This window comes from Lacerta agilis, chromosome 10 (assembly GCF_009819535.1).
Source record: "Lacerta agilis isolate rLacAgi1 chromosome 10, rLacAgi1.pri, whole genome shotgun sequence".
Taxonomy (NCBI): Eukaryota; Metazoa; Chordata; class Lepidosauria; order Squamata; family Lacertidae; genus Lacerta; species Lacerta agilis.
Window position 1 is genome coordinate 25,833,989 of NC_046321.1, and position 20,031 is coordinate 25,854,019.

The 20,031-nt window shown below is 42.5% G+C and overlaps 1 protein-coding gene across 1 annotated transcript in view; it reads right to left on the reverse strand.

Moving 5' to 3' along the window:
- Positions 1 to 313: 313 nt before the first annotated feature.
- MYH9 (myosin heavy chain 9) overlaps positions 314 to 20,031 on the reverse strand; it is a 79,141-nt gene continuing 59,423 nt past the window's right edge. Inside the window, 24 exon segments of the mRNA XM_033163368.1 lie at positions 314 to 1,702; positions 1,808 to 1,980; positions 2,490 to 2,598; positions 3,360 to 3,568; positions 5,095 to 5,218; positions 5,423 to 5,511; positions 6,169 to 6,297; positions 6,900 to 7,061; positions 7,179 to 7,391; positions 8,278 to 8,490; positions 9,143 to 9,391; positions 9,851 to 10,003; positions 10,938 to 11,042; positions 11,561 to 11,767; positions 12,254 to 12,398; positions 12,664 to 12,876; positions 13,466 to 13,637; positions 14,348 to 14,471; positions 16,675 to 16,812; positions 17,053 to 17,259; positions 17,870 to 18,001; positions 18,270 to 18,378; positions 19,009 to 19,169; positions 19,762 to 19,831. Of these exon segments, the coding sequence (XP_033019259.1) occupies positions 1,585 to 1,702; positions 1,808 to 1,980; positions 2,490 to 2,598; positions 3,360 to 3,568; positions 5,095 to 5,218; positions 5,423 to 5,511; positions 6,169 to 6,297; positions 6,900 to 7,061; positions 7,179 to 7,391; positions 8,278 to 8,490; positions 9,143 to 9,391; positions 9,851 to 10,003; positions 10,938 to 11,042; positions 11,561 to 11,767; positions 12,254 to 12,398; positions 12,664 to 12,876; positions 13,466 to 13,637; positions 14,348 to 14,471; positions 16,675 to 16,812; positions 17,053 to 17,259; positions 17,870 to 18,001; positions 18,270 to 18,378; positions 19,009 to 19,169; positions 19,762 to 19,831 (3,724 nt within the window). The 3' untranslated portion in view covers positions 314 to 1,584.

The window sequence follows — 20,031 nt, forward strand, 5'->3', positions numbered from 1 at the left end:
GCAGGAGATTTGGGATTTTTGTACCTTCATGAAAAGGAAAGTCTGACGATGGCTAGTATAACCCTGCAGTTATTTCATCAAGTTCACTCATTCCCTGCTCTCCAATATAGCTCCATCCCCAATAGACCAATAGATCTCTGCTGATGACAGATGGTTTCAAAACAGTAACTTGGCACTGCAAAAAGCGTCTTATTAACAATATATATCCCCTACTTCTTGTAGTGCTAGGTTCTCCAGTGCTAGACATGCTAGAAATCCAACAGGGCAGCTCCATAGCATTCAGGCACATGGTACATAAGCATACACAGAAGACTGCAGCACATGGACAATCTTTATTGTTAGAGGAGCACCGGTAATCCATTACTGACTGTAGTGGAGTCACCGCAGAGGCACATGCTAAGGCACTTATTGTATAAAAAAGTTTGCAGATTTATTTGTGACAGCAACCAGGACTGGAGGCTCTCACAGTGGAGAGCACTAACCATACAGTATAGGGTAATCTTATTTTAATTTGTCATTTGCTCATAAGTCTAAATGCAGCATATACAATATGGTTAAGTATACAGGTAAATCCAGCAACCAGTGTACAGTGTAGAAAAGTAAAGATTATCTATATAACCGCAGTCCCCATAGAAAGGCAGTGATAAAGACCTTTATTTTTCTTAATTACTTATAAACGAGAGATACAAAGGCCTTCAATGTATAATCTGTGCAGATTAAAATGCTTATTTCTTTTTTAATATACTCTTAGTCACTGTGCAGAATAACTAAACCCATCCCCGATTACAGAGCTGGATGCTTGGACATCACAATAAAGGACTTTGTTCACACTCCATTCAAAACCCACTAGATACTGTCTGTTACCATTAAATATATTTGGTCCCAAATAGATTCTCCAGCAAGCACACAGGAAAAAACTTTGCTGCTTCCTTGGTCTGCCACTAACACACCTCTTAGACACAACGCAACACAGACACCATTGCACTTCAGATCTGTCCAGACATTAGCAAAAAGAGGGCCAACTTAAACTCTTTTCTAGGAAAAACTTCCCAAGACTGTATGGTCTTTGAAGACATTTAGGAGCCATGTTGGGAACACTTGTTTTTCCTGTTCAACATGACTCCCAAACTGGCTAGGTGAGTAGACCGAGGAGGTCGGAAATGTGAGGTCACTGAACATGATTGCCAAAAGCAAACAAGAGGAAGGGGACGGGACAAATTCCCTGCATCTATCACAAACTCGTTATTGGAAGAAAATAGTTGATTTACAGCAACGAAAAGGAGTCACCCCACCCCCACCCCTCAAACTATGTAATTTCCCCAGCAGCCATGGCAAGGACAATGAATGCTACAGGCCTCTGTAGCTCCCAGACTGATTGGGCTGCAGACTCTTTGGCATTCAATACGAAAGAGCTTGGAAGCTGGGAGGGACAACACTAATGTCATGGCTCCAGATATTCAAGGGAACGTTTCAACAGATGTGTTCCACTTCCCCCGGCAGGTTTTAGAAGGGTTTGCAGAAGTCCACTGGACAAAGGGAGGGCAGGTCACTCCATCATGTGGGACCCGGATCCACAAGGCAGCTCTATTCAGTAGCTTTGGCATCTCCAGCATCAGCCTTGCCATCCACTTCCTCATCAGATACTTCACCTGCACCCTTCCTGCCAATCCGGCGTGTCACCACAAATGGCATGTCTCCCCGCCTGTTGAAGAGAGTAAAAGTGGTCATGCAGCTTGGAAATTGGCATTTCATATTTGAGTAATTGTACATCCATGCATTCAGGAAATATGGCAAGAGGGCATCTTACCTAAGTTTGCTCTTCAGCGAGCTGACCTCACGGTTCATGGCATCAGCCGTTTCAGTGACATCTTCTAGTTCCCGCTGCAGCTTTCTACGAGCTGCATTGGCTCGCTGTGCCTCTTCTTCTGCCTCCTCCAGCTGGCGTTTAAGTTGCTTCAAACGGACATTCACCTTGTCTGCCTGCAAAGCAGAAAAAGGAGCTCTCTCAACACTTGTTCATTCACTCCTGAACAGGGACACCAACTTGGAATTTTTAATCTGAACTACATGGATTACCTAGCAGCTCTAGCTCCTTAAAACCTAGTTTCCAGAATCTGGATTTTAACCTTGTGAAGTTTTTGCCATTCTGCAGCTATGCAACCTATGATCAGAGTTTTCTTCCTTCTAAGAGAAGCAGTCTGAGCCAGAGTTTGGGAGTTAAGCAATCTTGAAGCTGGAAATTCTCTAGACTGGCATTGAAATGTCCAATACCAGACATCCTGACTTGTGACATTCATTGCTAGATGGGTGGAAATTTTATTGATGTAGAGACTCTTACAGTGTCTAGCAAAAAGGGTGGAGAACAGAAGACACTGCCAGCACCCTAAAAGCTTGCTAACAGCTCCAACAGTGTTGATGGGATTGCAGGGTAGCAGCTTCCTGCCACACAGCTCACATTACTAAATGCCAATCCTCAACATGGCACATACCTGATCCTTGTACTGCTCAGCATTACGCCTCTCATCCTCCACTTGCAGGACAACATCCTTCAGCTTTTTCTCAGTACGCCGCACCTGCTTGCTGGCAGCCTGGCGCTCCCTGCAAGGAAAGTACCACATCAGATTGATGGAAGAATTCAGAAATAGCCCAAGCTTCCATGTCTGGAGACATTCCTAGATCCCATGCAAAGGAGAAAACTTGCAGAAGGAAAGTGGTAAGAGTGAGATGCTTGCAATTTCCTATGACAAAAGAATAATGTCAACATACTGTGCTGCTGGCACCAAAGCTTTCAACGCCAAGATGGAGTATTTTGAGAGCACCAGCAGCCAGGACTAAGTTAAACAGAAAATGGGTCACTAAGCAGGTATCCCATGGGCATGGTCTGCAGTCTGAGCAAAGTGCCTGTCAAAGTCAGGAGAGCTGTTGGATTACATGGGACTAATTTCTGCCAATCACATTTCAGGTTAAAATTAATTCGTATGACACAACGTTCCACAAGCAGTAACTGTAGAGACAGAAGATGCATTGTAGCTAAATATGCACTTCAGTGGCTGTTTGGCTGTTTTGCCTTTTACTCAGAAGGTTATGATGCCTCTAGAGAAGAATTTAAGTGTGTGAGATTTACTAGGCACTCTAGAGAAGATTGAGCAATCGCAGGCACCACTGAACATGCATGCGTGACCCTTGAAAGTACTTGCTAAGAACTGCATGTGACCTGGCCTTATAAAAAAACAGAGGTCAAGAAATACTTCAGTTCAGATTTCTTCACCCAAGTTAATGACAATATTTCACAGATTTTTTATGACTACACCCATACATCAAGATGCAGGATGAATGCATGACTGATCACAAGCACCTACTTTGTCTCAGCATCCAGCTGTTCTTCCAGTTGTGCTATCTTTGCTTCCAGAGCAGTGATAGAAGACTTGTATTTTGACTTCACAGCACTCTCCATTTCCTGAAGCTTGGCCTTAAGTTCCTTGTTCTGACGCTCAAACTGCTGGCGAGCATTTTCATTCTTCTGGGCATTACTACGCTCTGCATTCAGGTCTGTGTTTATCTGGTCAATCTGGGGAAGATAATAAGAAATGGGTTACAGTCATGGCTAGTTTCTGAATACAGTCTCCTGAAATTTTCATATCTAATCTCTGCCTTGCTTTCCATCTTCTATTTGTTTCCTTTGCTCTATAATCTTGGCAATCAAAATGTAATTCTGTAGGCAGGGCTTGTTCTCAACCTTAATAACTTCACAATGCCTACTTGTCAATGCTTTTTAGAAAGAATATTACATTCATTAAGCTACCTCTTCCTTTTAACAAGGAGGCATATTTCATTATTGTAAGCAGCCTACACCAGCAGTATCATCCCAAGTAGTCAATGCCCATCTTCTGCTATAATAATAGGAATAGGCAGCAAATTTCTAGGTCAGGAGTGGGGAAACTGGCTCATGGACCTCATTAGGCATGACATCCATGCTCACATGCCACCTCTGACATAACATTAAATAAATAAATGTATGTATGCATGTCTGGGCAGCTTCTAACACACATAAAAATAATAAAAATCAAACATTAATAGTAACAATCCGATACAATATTATAAAGTCTTTAAAATAAACAAGTCTTTAAAATAAACAGAGGCAGATAAAGGTGTGGCTGCCATCACTTTTTGCAGGTGGTTTGCAATGGCTTGCAATGGGCTTAAAAAGAGATTCCCTTCAAAGTTGCCACATGATGGCATAATGTTGGGTGATTGGCAGTGGTGTGGGCCTGCCCACCTGTCAAGGTGTGCCTGAAAGCAGGGGCAAGGGAAGATCCAACCCACTAGCTGGATCAAATTCCTCAACCTGTCAATATAAAGCATCAGCTAAGTTGAAAACCACCAAAGATGATTCCAAATACCCTGGACAATAGTAAGACAAATACTCTTACAGGGAAGGAATAGCATCACACTATGATTCAATATACTATGCTTCTCTATGTGCTTCCTCATTCACCATCCTACTGACTTATCAAACCTGATACAGTCGTACCTCGTGTTGCGTTTGCTGTGGGTTGCGAACGGCACGGGTTGCAAACGTGCCGAACCTGGAAGTAACGGAACAGATTACTTCTGGGTTCGGTGGGTCGTATGCGCAGACGTGTGCAGTAACATCACGTGCATGCACAGACGCGCCGAATTGCGACCTGCGCGTGCACAGAAGCAGCGCTGCGGGTTGCGGACTTCTCAGGATGTGAATGGGGCTCTGGAACGGATCCCGTTCGTATCTAGAGGTACCACTGTACTATCTGTCCTGACTCTCACTGGCTTTCCAAAACCACAGGATTGGGGTTATCTAAACTGATATTCAAGGTCCTTACCAGATATTAAACATATGACTACATAAACGTAAAGCATGTGCTCTCATCAAAGAGGTTTGTCTGGGATTTGAACCCAGCATCTTTTGCCCCCAAAATGGGAACAATGCTCCGAAAGCATCAAGGCTCTGATAACATGCGCAGCGCAAAGCAAAGTGATACACAGTAATTTGGATGAATTATGGCAGGGAATCCACCAGCTGAAGCCCTCCACCTCACGGTGCCGTTAAGCAGGTACCTGAAGATTTGCTTTCTTAAGGCGGTCATTAACCAACTCTGTATTGCTCTGCTCTTCTTCTAGTTCTTCCTCCAGCTGAGCTATTCGAGCCTCCAAGCGTCGCTTTTCCTCCAAGGCCAGAGCTCTGAGAAGAAAACACACAATGGGATAATTAACATAGTGCCCTTTTGTGAAGGATGCTCAGTAGTAATGACCATAGAAATATTCAACATTTGTAAGCCATTCTCAGCACACCACTCAGGATAAGAAGACATCACAGGGCACCCTTTCCATGAGCCAACTCCCACAACATTCCTTGTCCCTGAAGAGAAAAAGTGCCATTACTCACCCTTTGCCACTACTGTTGGCAATCTCATCAGCCAGCTCATCCCGCTCTTGCTGAGCCTGGCGCTTGGCACGCTCGGCAGCTGCAAGTTCCTGAAATCAGAACAAGACGTACATGGACTAAGGGTAAAAAAAACAACAACAAAAAAAACCTTCTTGCCAAATAGGAGACATTTTATTACATGAAGCACATGAGGAGTATCTGGAAGCCAGTTATAACCTACGAGCCAGCAGAATGCTCATCAAGAAGAGGAAGATTCGCCTCAGAGTCAGAATGACATTGTGAATCTGGGGCACAGCGCTCTTGAGTGTCATAACAAATGGCTAGTCAACCATCAAGGTAGTTTGTGATGCTACAAAGTGCATCAAATGAGGGTTGATATTGTTTAAATAGGTATATTCAAGTCAATGTATCAAACGATGCTGAAATTATGCTAGAGAGAATGAACTGGAAATTGGGAGGAGGGGGAAGGAGACTATTAAACTGGCCCGAAACCAGGAAAAAGTAATCTGTCAAGTGCATGAAGGAAATACCTGAAATACACCCCTAGCTGCGAATCCAGCAGCTGATCTGATCCACAGTAACCAAAACAATAATCGTGGAAGGGTTTGGATATGCAGTGAAGGTATTAATTTCCAGGGGCTCACCCACTCCCTTTTCTCTGAAGGCAACCTCTTCCCTCCCATACCCAAAGGCCTGCTTTGGGCAGAAACTCAGTTGTGTATTAGCATTTTCTGGATTTAGATTACCTCCTGCATTTGAATCATCTCGGCTTCCATGCTCTTCAATTTCTTTTCATTCTCTTTTGCTTGTACCAAAATTTCTTCTCTAGAGGCACGTGTGTCATCCAGCTCCCGCATGTAGTCCTTCATTTGAGCCTAAAAACCAAACATACCAAATCAGCCCACTTGGCCAAGTAAAGTCTATTCCAACTCGCTGTGGCTCTCTAAGGTCTTAGGCAAATATTCTTTCCTGGCCTGGCTACCCAAGATTCTTTTTAGCTAGGTGTGCCAGGGATTGAACCTGGGACACAAAGCACCCTGTCTACCAATGATATACCCAAAAGAAAACTTATTTTGTAAGAAATGATAACATCCCAATTGAAGATGTAGGCAACTATCTTCATAAGTCTTGATCAAAAAAGCAGCAACTGGCAACTAAGTGATCTGTTCTGTTGCAACAGTACAGTAGTATCTCAGGTTACAGACGCTTCAGGTTACAGACTCCGCTAACCCAGAAATAGTACCTCGGGTTAAGAACTTTGCTTCAGGATGAGAACAGAAATTGCGCAGTGGCACAGCAACAGGAGGCCCCATTAGCTAAAGTGGTACCTCGGGTTAAGAACAGTTTCAGGTTAAGGACGGACCTCTGGAACGAATTAAGTTCTTAACCCAAGGTACCACTGTAATTGATTCACTTTCCCCATCTCATCTCACTGTAAGGAGAAGCCAGTCAGTAACAATGGAATGTAGACCCTCACCTGCAACTTCCTGAGCTGTTTGATGGCTTCCTCACGATTCTTGTTGGCAGAGTCTATGTGGCCCTCCAGATCTTTTAGATCCATTTCCAGTTTCTTTCTGGCAGCCACAGCAAGGGAGCGCTGCTTCCGTTCATCTTCCAGCTCCGCTTCCATCTCTCGCACCTGAAAGCGGGGTCAAAGCACCAGCAGTTTAGCCATGAACACAGGCCTCTTCCCTCCTCCCTGAAGCAAATGAAGCAGGAAGGGGTTGTAAGCCTGCTGTGCTTTCTGGAATGTTACCTGTCTTGTAAGCTGCTTCCTCTTTTCTTCATTCTGCTCATCACGGGCCTGGAGATCCCGATCAAACTGTGCCTTCATGGCTTGCTGGTTCACTTCCAGGCGCAGCTTGGCATCTTCTGTGGCCTGTAGCTCATCCTCCAGCTCTTCCAGCTGAGTCTTCATCTCCTCCACCTGCTGCTCCAGAGCTCGTTTGGACTTCTCCAACTCATGGACCTACAGCACACACACAAAATCAGTTTCTCCCAGACTGACACAGCCCTGCTTTTGCTGCCTGGTACATTTATAGGTTTTAAGAAAAGGAACAAAAATTGGCATGTCTAGTGGCTACAATATTTCTGTGCGCTTAAAGGCATAGTTACTGTTATATCCTAATATGCCTCTGGCTTGGTCCTTTCCCCTTCTGTCCCCATCTCTTTGTCTTTTGTTTTAAAAACAATTTATTTAATAAATCAATAGAAGTATTTAAGTATTTTAAAATGGTAGTGAATCATTAAAAAAATGACCAGAATGTGGGGGATAAAGACAGTCATTTATTGCCAACTTTCCACCCATCTTTGACAATATCAATTCTTAGCTGACCAACTCCCTTTTGCTAAGGATTCTTATCAGACTCTGAACTGCACAGAATTCTGCCTCTTTATCTCCGCTCACTTGAATAAGCTTTGTTTCCTAACACCCTTTGGTGAGTAGGCCGAAGGGGTTTATGATAAAGCAGCTAGGCAATATTGCACAAAATACTGGCACAGTTCCACTGAAATCTGACAACAACTTTATCCTTTTAGAAATGAAGATGCCTTGAGTAACTTAGAAATGCAAGATACTAAAGCTTTTCAAAGCCTGTATGATCTCCCTGTGCAAAAAGGCTTTATTAGTTTATGTGCCTTCATACTGGGTAATAATTCGGCACTTTGTGCACCATTGGAAAAGTCAATGGTGACATTGTTAGATTGCATGCTGCTAGCACCCAACTCATTAGCTTTCATGTCTTATTGCATGTGAAAAATAAGCCACTTTTAGCAAGCCCTCTTCTTGCCTAGGACATTTCTTAGCCAACATCCTTATTACCCCAGCCTGTTGTACAGAAATGCCATCAACTTACACTCTTGCCAACATCATCCTTTGAACTCATCAGATCCTCCATCTCTGTCCGGAACTGCTTATTGAGTCGCTCTAGCTCTGCTTTCTGTTCAATTGCTTCCTCAAGTGCTCTGGCCAAGGAGAGAGCTTTTGTTTCCTTCTCACGAGCTTCTGCCTCAGCACGATCCCGCTCTTCAGCATATTTTGCAGAGATGGTTTTCTCTTCTGCCAAGAGCTGGAAAAAGGGAAATCAATGGCACTGTGAGATCTCCAAAGGAAAGGTTTGCTATCCCCACTTGTTCCATCTGTAATGGTTTGACTACCAAAGATAGGTCACCTGGGTACCAAACTTAGCCACCAATTCTAGATATGTGCCAGGATTAAAGCCAAATGCACTTGTCTGCTTCCACTTAAAAACCAGCTGAAACAGATAGATACAGTGGTACCCCGCTAGACGAATGCTTCGCTAGACGAAAAACTCGCTAGACGAAAGCATTCGTCTAGCGGGAGGCTGCCCCGCTAGACGAAAAAGTCTATGGGGCTGCCTCGCAAGACGAAAAAATTCCGTCTTTTTTTTTTTCGTTTTTGCGGAGCGCGGTTCCCATTGCCGCTCCGCAAGACGAAAACCCCGCTAGACGAAAATTTTCGCGGGACGAATTATTTTCGTCTAGCGGGGCACCACTGTATTCGGGACTATTACCAAATAAAAGTCAAATTCATGAACTAGAGTGAGGGGAGTTGATATTTGCTTACAACTGATCACAATTACCCTTCATCTATGGGACAAAAAATATACATCTAAAATATGACACTTTTCTTTCTCCTTTTCACAAGAATCTATCCTAGTGAAGGAGAAGGACATTGTTGAAAGTTAAAACTAAGTGTACCTGATCAAACTTCTTCTGTTTTTTCTCCAGGTTGGAGACTGTCTGCCGCTGATGATCCAAATCCACAGAAATATCATCCAGCTCCTGTTGAAGCCTGGTCTTTGTCTTTTCCAGCTTGTCATAGGCAGCTGCCTTTTCCTCATAACGTTGGCTCATGGCCTCCAAATCTTTCAGAAGCTTCTTCTTTGCTTCTTCCACTGACTCCAGACAAACCACACTATCATCCATTTTCTTCTTCATTTCTGCAATCTATGTGACAGAAGCAAGGGGGTGGGAAAAAGTATTTTTTTTTTAATGAAGCAAAGAAAAGATGTGGGGATTGAACACCATTTTGCAACTTACAAGTAACAGTGGGTCACTAGAAAGGAACCTATAATTTTTTTGAAGCTATGAACTATCTTTAGGGGGAGTGTTCCACAGTGAGACTTGCCAAAGCAAAAGCATCATCACTTGCTGACTAAGATGCTACAGTGGGATATGACCACTGAATTCCAGGAATATTTCCCAGGGTTAGACTGTTTCTAGGACAGCTCTATCAGTCATCAGAAAGGCAGTTCCTATTTAATTAGACTAAACAACTTTCAAAAGAGCTTGTTTTGGCTACCAAATTGATATTTCCCATGCAGAATCCAGCATGCCATTCAAAGGCAAACTGCTGCCTTGTAAGCTACATTTGGACACATTCTTTTCTCATGTCTTCTACAGTACCTGAAGCTGAAGGACAGAAATCTGTTTTCCCAAGTTCTTCTTTGCCTCCTCTTCTTCCTCTAGTTGCTCTTTGAAGCTGTTCTTCTCATCTTCCACCTGTTTCAGCTTGGTACTGAGGCTCAGCTTCTGACGAGTTTCCTCCTGAAGTAACTCCTGCAAGAGCCACCACGACAAACATTTGGTGTCTTATGATGAAAAGTCCCATTAAAATTTTCCAAATATATATCACATCTGAAGCAGAGAGAACCTTAAGCAATGGCTCAATACCACTGAGCAAGCTGATTTGTCACCAGGAATCAGTTGAAGTGGACCCACAAAATGTAGTTTAGTAGACTACTCGGGATACCCCCCAAAAGTTATGTGGCCCTTGGGATGAAATGCCAGTGGAAGCCCACATTCCAGTAGCCACACAAGGCATTGTGGGGGGGGGGGGGAGCATGACAGACAAGCTGTTATAAGGAGATTATGAACACTGGTTTATCTAAATTGCTCTATAGTTACAAAAAGAAGCTGAAGTTAACTACTCTTAATATAAAGTATTGCCAAACTCCTCAGAGATTATAGATTATATGCAGAAACCTGCAGCACCATGACCCTGAATCTGACAAGCATGGTTAGCTCTAAAATCTGTTCCTGAGCTTGGAACTGTGAAGAGGGAATCATGACTGCAATTCTCCTGTGCTTCTGATGTTGTCAGAACACCTTCAAAATGTAGCCTGACTGCAAGTACAATTCCCTGCTCCAAGCTTGGAAGGAGGGTTGGGGCTCATCAATGCTGCACTGTGCTTCCAAAACATGGATCATTGGGAACCACAGGCCTCCCCCGAAGCCTGAAGTTGTTCAGAGCAACTCTAGAGCTCAGTGTGACAGATATATCCCCATTAGGGAAGGAAGACGATTCTGGTGGTCACATATTTTGGTTACCAATATCAACCACTATTTGTGGGGACCCCACCCCCTGTTCTGCAGTCTGTATTTTTCTGTCAATCTAACAAATCTGTCATGATTAATTGGGCTTATATATTAGGTTTGCATTTTGGACTAGCTAACTGAAGTAGCTAATTTCTGTAGCACTTTAAAGGCTCACCTGTGTGTCCTGTAGCTGAGACTCCAGCGTAGAGAAATCTTTGGCCAGTTTAATTGACTTGCTGTCAGATTGATTCAGAAGACCAGTGACATTGTCCAACTCAACCTGAAAAATTAGAAGAAAAGTCGAACCAATCCTAATAATAATAATAATAATAATAATTTATTTGTACCCCAGCCACTCTGGGCGGCTTCCAACAAATATTAAAATACATTAAAATGTCACAGTACAGCAGGAGAGAAACTGCAGCATCATCATAAATCACTCCATCCTAGTTAAGACTAAACAGCAGGAATTTTAGGTACTTGATGCCCATCAGAACTACCACCCACAACTTCAGCTATCGGCTTATTGTCCCCTAGTTGGTGCAAAGTTAATCAAGGGGTAGTGGACTAATTCACATTATCTCCAAACAAGCTTTTTGTTTATTGCAAGTTACTGGGGCTGAAAAGTAACAACATAAATAGAAATCATGTTAGAATAGCTAAGAGTCAAAACTTCAGGAGGATTAAAGCAGCACTGTAGCCCCAACCCAATTCTCCACACTTCCCCCACTAAATTCTGTGCTAAAAACCAGAACACAATGAATAGGAGGGCAAAGGGAACCAACACAGGAAGCTCACCTGCAATTTGTTAACTCTCTCAGCCAGCTCAGTTCGTACTCTCTCCCCCTCTGTGAATTTCACTTGTAGCTCTTGAAGTTGAGTTTCACCCCTCTTCCTCTTGTGCTCAGAGTCTCCTTTGGCTTGAAGGAGAACTTTCACCTCATTGGAGAGCTCAGCACGTTCACTCTCTAGGGCCTGCTTTGCCTTTTCAAGGTTCACTTTCACCTGAAGGAGACAGGAACAGAAAGCTTTAGTGTGCTCTTTGCAGAAAATTTGATTTCACTAACTCATAGCCCATTATTCCAAATTGTGGTCCTGATGCAAAAGACAGATTTGCAATTTGGGCTCAGCATCCCAAACACTATTTGAACAATAAATCTGCAGGTTTCCACAGCGGTACAGGTGATGCTATGAATTAAAGCTTCATCCTCATTCAAGCAGGATGTCCATGGCAATAAATAGAACTAAAAAGATTCTAGGTAGTTAATACTAATGTTTTCATAAAAATAGGTGGTAAGCAAGAATATGCACAATTCTGCAACATTGTTCTCTCAAATTACAGGTAACTCGCAACTTATGCACATTTAATTTGAGCGCTTTCAGCTTTATGCACTTGGGGGGGGAATGGAAAAATCTCTGGGCAGCTCCCAACAAAAAAATAGTAAAAGCACAATACGCTGCACACTAAAAACTTTCCAACATCTCACACACCCGTTTAGTCTGCTCCAACTGCTCTGCCAGTTCTTCCACAGCCTGGGCGTGTTTCTGCCTCATCTCCTGGATCTGTGCCTCATGGGTCTTTGCCTCATCATCCAGAGTCTTCTTTAGAATAGTCACTTCTTGTTCACGTTTTGACCTTTTAAAAAGCCAGATATATTTCTATTAGATAGTAGTTGAGAATGCCATGCAATATGTGTTCCAAGGGTGCAGTTGGAAGCTTGGCACTTATTTGTGGAGCTACTAAAGTACAAATTGAAAGGAACAACATGGCATAGGAAGAATAAGTTTTGGAAAAAGTTCCCCTGGAAGTGTAAAACCTGCTGAACCCACTATTCCCCTCTATATTTTGAAGAGGTGGAATTGGTCTGAGCAGTATCATAAACACTGAACGTTGCAATTACCTGAGCTCCTGCTGTGCTGCAGTCGAGTCCAGTGTGTCCTCTAGTTCTGTCTTGAGAGCCTCAAGCTCTTCACCAAGATCCCGCTTCTGTTTCTCTGCTTTGTTCCTGGCAGCCCGCTCAGACTCCAGGTCTTCCTGCAACTCTGTTATCTGAGACTCCAGTTCACGGATCTTCTTCAGAGCCATGTTCTTCTGAGCAGCCTCCTCTTCCACCCTACACAAGACCAATGATTTCTGCTTCAATGACCATAAACAGCCATCTTATCTACAGGAACGTTACTAATGCTGCAATTCTACACACGAATGCAGAAACAGGTTAGGGACGCACTGCAACAGAAGTTAGTGCTGAATGCTAACACACACCAGTGCTCTGGCCTTGTTATAACCATAGTTGGCTTGTACTAGAAATGCTTAGTTTCAGCCTCCAACACAAAATAGAAGGTCAATAGTAAGTTGGAGAGGTTGAAGTGGGATACTACAGCTTAATTTATGGCACAGAACTTCTATGGTCCACAGCACAAGCGAACTATTTACTTTATTGCTGCCTTCTGATCTTATCAAGCCATGTAGACCAGTAATTTCTGCAACAGGTCCCATTTAAAAATTAATTTCCTATCAACACAACATTTGTAGTTGCATGAAACAGGGTTACCAGCTAGAAGTCTTAGACGCTTAAACTGAGGCCATTCGTTCTAAAACCATTTAGGGAAATCTCAGGATTCTAACTAAAAGAACACAAAGGAAAATTTATTGCTTTTGCTAATTTCCAGGTAGACATTTAATTCCGTGACCCAAGGCCTTACCTAGCTAAAGCTGCTTGCAGCTCTTCCTCTTTTTTTGCCAGCTGCATTTTGAGCTCTGCTATTTGAGCCTGAAGTTCAGCTATTTGGTCATGAAGATCTGTAGAGTCTCCCTCTAGCTTCCTACGAGTCTTCTCCAACTCTTGCCTTTGCTTTTCTTCTCGGCGCAACCGTTCTGATGGAGAGAATAGAGCTGGGTCAATGGTTCATCTTGGCTCTTACAGCCCTAAGCAATACTTCATGTGAAGAGCCAGAGTGCCAGAACCTACATCCAAACATGTCAACAATTATGGGCCACAGTAACAGCTCCCAGTTCAGGTACCCATGTCAAAGAGTGAGTTTGAAGGTATTCCCCTTCAAACTCAGTGTTCATTCAATCCCCTCCATAGGACTGTCCCATTAAGGCAGACAGTACTATTTCCAGCTGTGGAAAACCACCACAGGCATTCTGAACACAATGCTGAAAATACCCTCAGTCTTTTTTTTTATAAAGTCAAATTAAGCAACAACATTTATGCCAGCCTTATTAGCAATTCCACAAACTTATTTTTTTAAGTCAGTAGTAGAAGCAGCACAAACCCCAGTATTCCGGTATCACCGAATACACAAGAGCAGAAATATTCCCACAGCAGGAGGTGAAATGGAACCAGCTGCTCTTCTCCATTGGTCTGTTTTAGAGGTTTGTTTTTGTTCAAACTAAAGCTAAGCTGGCAGTGTGTAACCTTCAGCCATCCTTACACTGAATGGCTCTATTAAACTGATCAATACCTGTCCTACAAACCCAGTGGTATTAACCCATTAAAAGCCAACACGGTCAGAAATGTACAACACGCTGTGCAGAGAGAGATGCTGATTATAGCCACACTCTCTTAGGCCCTTCCCTACCTTCCAGCTCTGTAATCATAGTCTCATGCTTGTTCTTGAGTTTAGCTAAACTCTTTGACTTCTCCTCTTCCTCAGTTAAGTTACTGGTGAATTCTGAAATTCTTTCCTCCAGTAATTTCTTTTCCTGGGGAAACAAGGTATGAGTTGTATTAAAGAAACAGTCAAGAATACCTGCAGCCAGTTGAGAATACCTTAGCATCCCTTTGCAATGCTTTTGATTTTCCATTAGAAAGCAAATACCCTGGAAGTGTCACAAGGGTCGAAAATCACCCAAACACAGTAGAATAGCCACCAATACTACTCAGGATCCACATTTTATTAAAAGACAGCAGTGTTCTGATGCAAACAGCCTAATGTTCTCTCAGAATTAAGTGGGCATTTGATAGCCCAATTCTCACTCAGACTGGAGTGCTGCAATCTAGTTTGTGTTCTATTTAGGCATTCAGTACTCATGAGCCTGGGGTAGTGTTGAAGGAACAGGGCTAGTCTTGACCATTCTCACTGAGTTCTCCATGTGTGTGGTACCTACTGTAATGAAGGCTTGAACAGAGCTACAGCTTATTTGGATCAGGAATCCTGTACTGCTCTAACAGCAACAAGAATGAACTTTTAAGAGAGCTCAACTATTTGGCCCACCTACTTCCCCAGGAAGATTACTAGATACCTCTTGACTATATTATTAAGATTTATATGCTACTCATGGTGTCCCTGCTTTCCCAGGTCTCCCCCCACCCCCACCCCCGCCTCCAACAGGGTATGGGACAGAAAGCACGTACATACCGTGTTTCTCCTAAAATAAGACACCATCTTATAATTTTTTTCGCTCAACAAAACACAGTATGGCTTATTTTCAGGGGATGTCTTATTTTAACCGTGTCACATCGGTACGCTGCATAGCCACGCCTCTCCAGGCTGTTTTAATGGGAGGTACCACGTCACTATGGCTTATTTTCGGAGTATGGCTTATTTTTGGGGAACGGCTTATATTTCGCAAATGCATAGAAATCCTGCTATGGCTTATTTTATGGCTATGTCTTATTTTAGGAGAAACAGGGTACATATTTGCTGGGTAAAATAAATGAGTCTTGAAAAGTATTTCAGTGAAGTATTATGTTGGAAGAGTGATGCTTTTCCCTACTTCCTCTATGTACTTTTCACAGGACAAAATGTAAGCATCCTCACCACCTCATTACCAAGGGTCGAGTGAAAGCAGGTTAGCAAGAGGTTTCATGGACACCAAAGGAAGACCTCAAGGGTGCCATATGGTGAGGCCATACTGGTGTAATAGGCAGATTACACATCTCTTAAGTCAATCTGAGGCTTCTGTTGTTTTACTAAAGATGGAATCAGCTATTTTAAAATTTTAAAATTTGTTTTGTTGAAAAATAGATCTGGGTTTGCCATGATCACACCTTTTCTAATTTGTTTCTTTCCTTCCCACTTGTGAATGGAGGGAAAAGATCATAACCCCTGGGCTTAGCGTTATAGCCACACCAATGTTAAGGTTAATTTCACTCCAGCAAACCAAGAGAAAACATTACTTAAGATAGGTATGAAAAGAAAACTAAAGAGTGCAAATTGGGCCATTTTCAAAGATTAGATAACAATGCCCTGGTTGGGGGAAGAGGCAGCTCCTTATATGCTCTCTAGTTTTAAAGGAATTGTGAGTACTTTTCAACCACTAATGTTGATCCATTTTTTCTACTAAGTAGTTCTGCCTTGCTTTTTCAGCCAAGGTACAGTTATTCAGACATTATTCTATGTATTTCTGGGCTCATGCAAACTGCAGCAAAAAAATCTGATTAATTTGCAGAGGGCTGGTTTGTGGGTGGTCCTGCTGTTCAGCACAGGGGATGAATTAAAATAGTACTTTGACTCTTCCGGTCCTTTGACAGGGTTCTTCAATAACAGACTTGCTAACATTAAAAAAATAATAATATTGGAACCAGTACAACAGTATGTTATTTTCTATCCAAATTAGAACATTCTGATTTGGACACAGCTATGATTTCCTAATAGTGTGCTCAAGAAAACTCGGCTGCAACTCTAGATGAAGCGGGGAGTGCCAGGGGTGAGGGGAAATCCCAGGTTGCATGGACTCTTTCAGAAAAGTGATATGAAGATGGTATCTGTCCAGTGGGCCAATGAAATTGCACATGGATAGAATATCAGCTCCTTCATGCAAAGTATATCTTTAGTAATCTCTGTCAGGTGGCACCAACATGCCAAAGAAAGCCAACAACAAGAGCACCTCTGTTCTCATGGATGCTGTCTATATTTCCTTCCTTCTACCATCCCACTATATGGGAGCTTTGTTTCTGCTTTACCTTGGCCAGTTTGCAGTTCTGATCTTCAAAAACTATCAGATCTTCCTCCAGCTTCTTCAGTTTTGCTTCAGTGGTCACTTTCTCCAGCTGTAACTTTTGTCTGGCACTTTCCTCTTCCTCCAATTGCTCTTCAAGTTCCTGTACAAGGAACAAGAGAATATATGCATTTAGTAGCTAGATAAACGCTGGACCTCTTACCATACTTTTAAAATGGTCACGAGGCCATACATTGCATATCAACAGCTAGTCATGAGAAGAGCAAACAAACATTGTCCAAGGGTTTACATGAAGCAGCATCATTTTCTACACTTCCAACTGAGACGCCACTATGTACCAAAGATTATAACAGCTGCTGAGTGTTAAATTATAGTCCATTACCTGAATGTTCTGCTGCATTTTCTTTTTCTCAGTTTGCAGATGCTGGCACCGCTCCTCCTCTTCCTCCACTCTTGCCTCCAAGTCATGACAGATCTCCTCTAGCTCCTGTTTCTTTGATTGCAGGCGAGCTCTGATCTCTTCAGCCTCAGCACAGAGTTCAATTTCTGCTTGCAACTGCTCTTGCAGCTGCATCTTCTCTGACATGAGCTGCACAAAACAAACACATCTCTTAAGTCAATCTGAGGCTTCTGTTATTTTACTAAAGATGGAATCAGCTATTTTTTAAAAACCCGCTGGATTTTATTCACACAATGGTGCATTGAAAAAGAAGTGGTAGTCTGTGCAGGGTATTACACTACACTACATTTTGAATTAAAAGCTTTATACAATTCCTTCTCTATCAGACACAAAGTTCAGATTCAAACCTGATTGCACCTTTGTACATTGTTAGCAGGATGGCCCAGAGGGTCCAAGGCCCATTTTGTGTGCCAGGGCCTGTATTTCCTGCCCCTGCCACCCCGTTCTTTAAACATATTTAAAAAAAAAATAATAACTTTGCTTACAGCACAATGCTGGTGAGACCTTAAGCCACCCACTATTATAATTTGCCCAGAGGCAGCTACAAATATAAATTAGCATATATGCATTCTGCCATGGGCCTCTGCCCAAGCTCTTTAGCTTGTGCCCCCAATGTGCAGTGTGCTTCACTTACAATACACTATTCAAGATCAGCTATGATGACTAAATGACTTTCAAGCATATATATGTAACCAAGGAGCTGATCGGCCACTTTTATGAAGGACAACCATCTATTCACCTGTGACTGGAGATTTTCCATTTCAGACACTCTGTTTTCTGCAGCCAGCTGCCTTTCCTTGACTTTGACCAACTCTTCTTCTTTGGCCAGCATCTCCTCCTCTTGCCTGCTCACTTGCAGCAAAGGCTTCACCTGCAGGGAATCAATTGCAGCACAAGTTACCCACGCTAATCAGCCAGCTGCAGAACAGTTGCTTTGTCTTGCACAGAGTTTCAGAATTCAGAGCCCTGGTGTCCCTCCTAATGACCAACAAAGTCCATTGGAAAGAGGGCCAATCCTAAGTATGCAACACAGGACATGGAACTCAAGAGACACAGCGCCTTTAAGGAAGAGGATTACATGCTCTTGTTTGGCTCTGAAGCCTAACTTCCTAACACTGAATCCTTCCTCCAATTAGTACCTTTGTAAACAACCTCCACCATTGCCAGTTGCGAAGCTTCAAGTAGGCAGCACAATTCCTCTGGAGTACCTTCATTGCTGTTAGTTGCTGCTGGCGCTTGGCAAAAGCCCTGTAATGGGAAGAGGTAGGGGAAAGCAGAGGGTCAGATAAAAGCTAGATACCCTACTTACAAAGCCACATTAAAATATTTCATTTGCTTTCCCACTATATCATGCCTTTCCCATTAAAACGTTATGTTTGCTTTCTTTTGTTTGTCTTTTACCACTATTTGTGTGAACGGGGGGGGGGGGGGGGAGACGACTTAATCACCAGTCACTCCATATTTTCCATCTCAATCTAGTTCTATCCTACTGGGTTCATCCCGCATAGTGGAACAAATGCCACCAGCACTTTTTCATAATATAATTTTGATGCTTTATTCTTGTATTTGTACAAATTGTGATGAAAGTTCCAGAGCCCATTCATTCTTAAGAGTGTGGTAACATTTTACTTTGATTCAAATGTAAGCTTTACAGTAAAGAGGGAACTTCAGAAAGCTCAGCATCCTGGAATTTAGGTATTCCATCTTGTGTGTACCTTGGAAGTAATCTCTCAAGCTTTCCTGAATTGTTAGAAAATCATGAGCCAAGGCCAAACGGTGTTTTTCAAAGTTATCTAGAATTCAGAATGCCAGTAATTTATTGCCAATTGGATGCAGATGCTAGCTAACAAGAAGGCTTATACATTACTTTCAACATACTTTCTAGCCAAGTAGCCTCTACAACACGCTTGAAACCCAATAATGACGTCTGTGATTTTCAAGTCTCTTTCTTCTTCAAGGTGGGCAAGGACACCTGCTCGGAAAAACACTTTGCTCTGTCCAATTCGGTAAAGGTTTGGATCCAGCTCCAAGGCTTTGATCTAAATGGCAATGAGAAGAAAATATTTATCATTGAATAATGAATAGAATGCATTGCAGTGTATTTCTTCACACATAAACTGTTCCATGGTGACTTAATGCCACTGAAGAAAATAAAAGAGACCTGAGCTTTCCTGCTGAGATGCTCATACGAAGAGCAATCCAAGGCTATAATCCTAATTCCTACTTCTAGGGAGTAATGCCCACGTAATTCAACAAGACTTGCTCCTGACAGGACACGGTTATGATTGCACTGTAAGTGCATCTTTAAAATGTATGTGGTTTAGGAGCTGCTGTCACCAGGGATTGTTGAAGAGCATGCTTTGAAACATACTCCTTATGAAAGAAAAACCCATCAGGAGGTAATGTGGAATTCAGATGCATGCCAGTTCCATCTTGAAATTGCAACAAGTTAAGAACACTGCTCCATAGTAATGATTCATTAGTGATAAGCCAAGGTCCAGCAGGTCATCAATAGAGACACACTTTTCATAAGAACACTAAACATGAATTATTGAAACATCTACCTAATGGATTGTATATTGCTCCCCTAATCCCTTCTTACATTCTCAGCAACAGGAGCAGAGGACTTACCATCAGAACACAGGCCTGCTTTCCATCCATGAACCCTTTGGGAATAGCATTTGGAGTCAGGATCTCATATCTAAAAGGGAAGATGGTACCATTATATCACTAGCTCATATTTGTATGAGTATTTGGCTAGTTTTTTTATGAAGCACATGTAAACTCAATGTAACAACCACTATTGTCAAGAAGGGTACCCAGTCGAGTCTCAACACACTTAGCAGGAATGCAACTGAAGATCTCTCTGGGGTGTTACCTGATAACACAGACAAAAAGAGT